We start from the raw sequence: 3,336 nt of genomic DNA on the forward strand, positions 1-3,336 counted from the left end.
ACTTCCGAATAAACAGCTCAGAAAATCCAGACTGCAGATAGCATCCAAACAAAGTCTTTTGGTTCTCCAGCACAAGAACAAGGGATCTCCATTGAACTATTTCACACCATTTGCTAAAGATCTAGTATCACATTTCAATAGTCATCCCTCTCCCTCCGATTCTACCAAGGGCAATTACATGCAACTTCTAAAAGCAAGCAGTTAAGTATTACCAAGGAAACGATGATTGTCACAATGCAACAGAATATTAAGGCCAGTGAATAATAACTGAGTATTTATAAATAACACTAATTTCTATTAAAGCCTGCTTTTCCAAATATAACCAAAACAAAACCACAACAATTCTGTAGTGTACCAAGTGTATATTTCAATTTACTGTATGCAGTCTAACAACAAATTTGGTCATAATTTACCAGATATACATAAATGATTTAAGTAGTAAAAGAAGATTCAGTTCTGAGAGAATAAGTTCATACCTTGAGGAAAAAAAAACAAAACAAAACAAAAAAAAAGGAAAATACATTAAGAATGTAGAGCCAGGTCCAGTTTCTAAGCATTAAGTGAGCAGTATTCTAATAAAGCAGATTTAGGTGAATTTCAGATATATATATATATTTATATATATAGACAGATCTACCAATTGTAAACTATGGTTTTAAAGGGGATAAATGGGATGGAAAAATCTTTATGCTATACTTACATATTCACAAAGCAGAACATTACTTTAATGTTTAAAATACTTTTTCATTCATATCATCTTTGCCCAACTAATTTCTACTTTGGACCCCACCAGAATTACACGTTACTCATTTCAGTCTAGAACAATGAGAATAAGATGTATTCTTCAGTGTAAAACAAAAAACCCAAAACCCCGCAAAACAAAAACAAACAACAAAAAAAAGGCGTCCCACCCTCCCCACCGAACTAATCATCTGTCAGGTTTACAATGATGTGGAAACTACCAATGAAACAAGTGGATGATAAAAAAAAGCATTTTAATTCCCATATAACTGTAGTTCAAACTTATCTCAGCTTCAATCAGCAAAAACAACGTCTTAACATTACGTTACTGTTCTACTGATGTAAAGGACAACAGTAAAGCTTGTCTCTTTGAATACATACCAACTTTGATCAGATGGAGCACCATTAAGATTCTGTCCGTCAAAGCAGTTCAAAGTTATCCACACAACTAGCATAATTTAGTTACCTGATATAAAATAGGAAAAAAATATACTCATTTTAGAATTAAACAAAGCTGAAAAATATGGTGACCCTCAATTGGTTTTTATACAGTACTGTCACACTGGCCTAGCTATGTGCCATGATAAATGCTCTGCATATTTACTCGTGGTAATGCAATAGTACATCAGACGTATTGTTCCAATGATTGCCTGAATTCATTTGCCTTAGGCTAGACAACACAGAGGAGCTTAAGATGAAGGTGTAATGCCCTCCCCTCCCTATGAAAGAGGCCTGAAATCATTGGTACAATATTATGAGCTTAGGAAAAAAAAAACAATCCACATGGCTACAAAAATTCAAGTTTCAATGCCTCCTAGAAAATTTGAAATAAAGAACGTAGGGAGCATATCATCCTGAAAAGCAGACAACTCAAAGAGCATTGCTTTGGACTTTCTGTTTTTCTTTAAAAAAATTCCAGCAAATTAAGTCAACAAGTTAAGCGTAATTGGTTTATATTAAACACTAGCAACAACCCATTAAGTACAAAAGAATAAAAAATAGTTTGTGTTCATTTTAATGACAAATGATGGGCACAATAGCCTAGTGTCCAATTCACATCACATAAACTAGCCAAAAACCGGACAAGTAAGAAATTATCAACCAAAGAGTTGTTTAATATGACACTTTCTCCATTCCTTGTATTTTCATTCTGTGGGACTGAGGTATACACCAGGGAAGTCAAAAAGTTTGAGAGGAGGGGGGTCTTAAGAGGAGGGAGGAGACATTATTACATCAGATACCTTTTAGCATGACTATCTCTTTTGACCAAGTGGCAGAAGAGTTACCCATGCTCTGATCAGTCTATTATTTTCATTATTGGTCATTTCTTCTGCAAGGTCATTTTGGAACTGATGAATCAATAACAACCTTCTTGAAAATTCAAAACTGTGAAGAAACAGACGCTAAATTAATGCCATTATTAACTTCTCCAGTGCGTATCACCTAATACCACCTGCCAGCATAGAGCCAAAAGTTCTGAAACCAAATTTCAATACGGTGTCAGCATTATCTGTGATGCATGATGATTGGCGTTCACCTGTCAGAGTACGGGAGAGGTAAGGTTTGTATGGCAAAGACATGCTTGTGGAAACAAGAGCCGCTAGCCCAAATTAGCTTCACTGGTTCACTGACAAAGTACGAGAGGATTTGGGAAAGCTGTCTTTGTATTTCCATACCAAGTTGCAATTTTCTTCATTCATGTTAACAGATACATGAATGTGTAACATAAGTACAGTTACTACTATGTCTGAATAGGACCCAAGTAGCTATATCCTATAAATAATAAAAAATACATTTTTCTTTTGATAACTGACTGTAGATGTGAGGACTCTGTATAATTCAACCAAATGGTTGTATGCTGTACAGTCCTGTGCAAATATCATAAAAAAATTAATAATCCTTTTTTGCTATAAGGCTTTGACCCTACATTTTTCACAGCAACGTAACTACCATCCAGCCTGTACCATATTTCGCAAGCCTTCAGTCCAAAGATTCAAACAGTCAATCCATATAGTGTCCATTTGCAGCACCTTGAAGTCATATGCTCCGTCAGTCATCTAAAGGCATACAAACTTCCCCAGATTCATCCCATCGCGACTGGTCGTTCTGTTCTTCTACATCATCACCAAGCTCCTCATCACCTTCTCCCACTTCATTTTCCTCATATTCTTCATCCCTAGGGAAATCTGTGTCCTGCACCTGGTCTGCTCCCTCTTGCCCTCCAGGTTGAGATTTATCTGCACAGTCTACACAAACGCCGTAACGTCGTGATCCATGTCTTATTCCAACGCTGGCTGCTAGCATGAAAATCTTCTTACACACCATACATTTATACTTTTTATCCTTTTTATGCACCTATGGAAGAGAAATATTTAACAGCTGAAAATATGCATATTGGCTTGCATTTGCATATAGTACTAGAAAACTTAATAATAACAACCAATACAAATACCCATTTTTTGAACTCTTCTGAAGGACACCTCAACACCGTTTAGAGAAAGAGACGTGCTACTAGAGATCCATTTCGAGGACATGGGCAATTGCCCACAACCACACTGCCTGCTTACGGTTGGTTCAGCAGGGAGCCCCAGAGCC

General features: G+C 36.4%; 1 protein-coding gene across 1 annotated transcript in view; it reads right to left on the minus strand.

The window, feature by feature from the left end:
* Window positions 1-1,849: 1,849 nt before the first annotated feature.
* ZBTB10 (zinc finger and BTB domain containing 10) overlaps window positions 1,850-3,336 on the minus strand; it is a gene marked incomplete at its 5' end in the record, with an annotated part of 23,315 nt that continues 21,828 nt past the window's right edge. Inside the window, one exon of the mRNA XM_009696356.1 lies at window positions 1,850-3,096. Within this exon, the coding sequence (XP_009694658.1) occupies window positions 2,791-3,096 (306 nt within the window). The remainder of the gene's footprint in view (window positions 3,097-3,336) is intronic.

This window comes from Cariama cristata, unplaced genomic scaffold (genome assembly GCF_000690535.1).
Source record: "Cariama cristata isolate BGI_N322 unplaced genomic scaffold, ASM69053v1 scaffold7830, whole genome shotgun sequence".
NCBI lineage: Eukaryota > Metazoa > Chordata > Aves > Cariamiformes > Cariamidae > Cariama > Cariama cristata.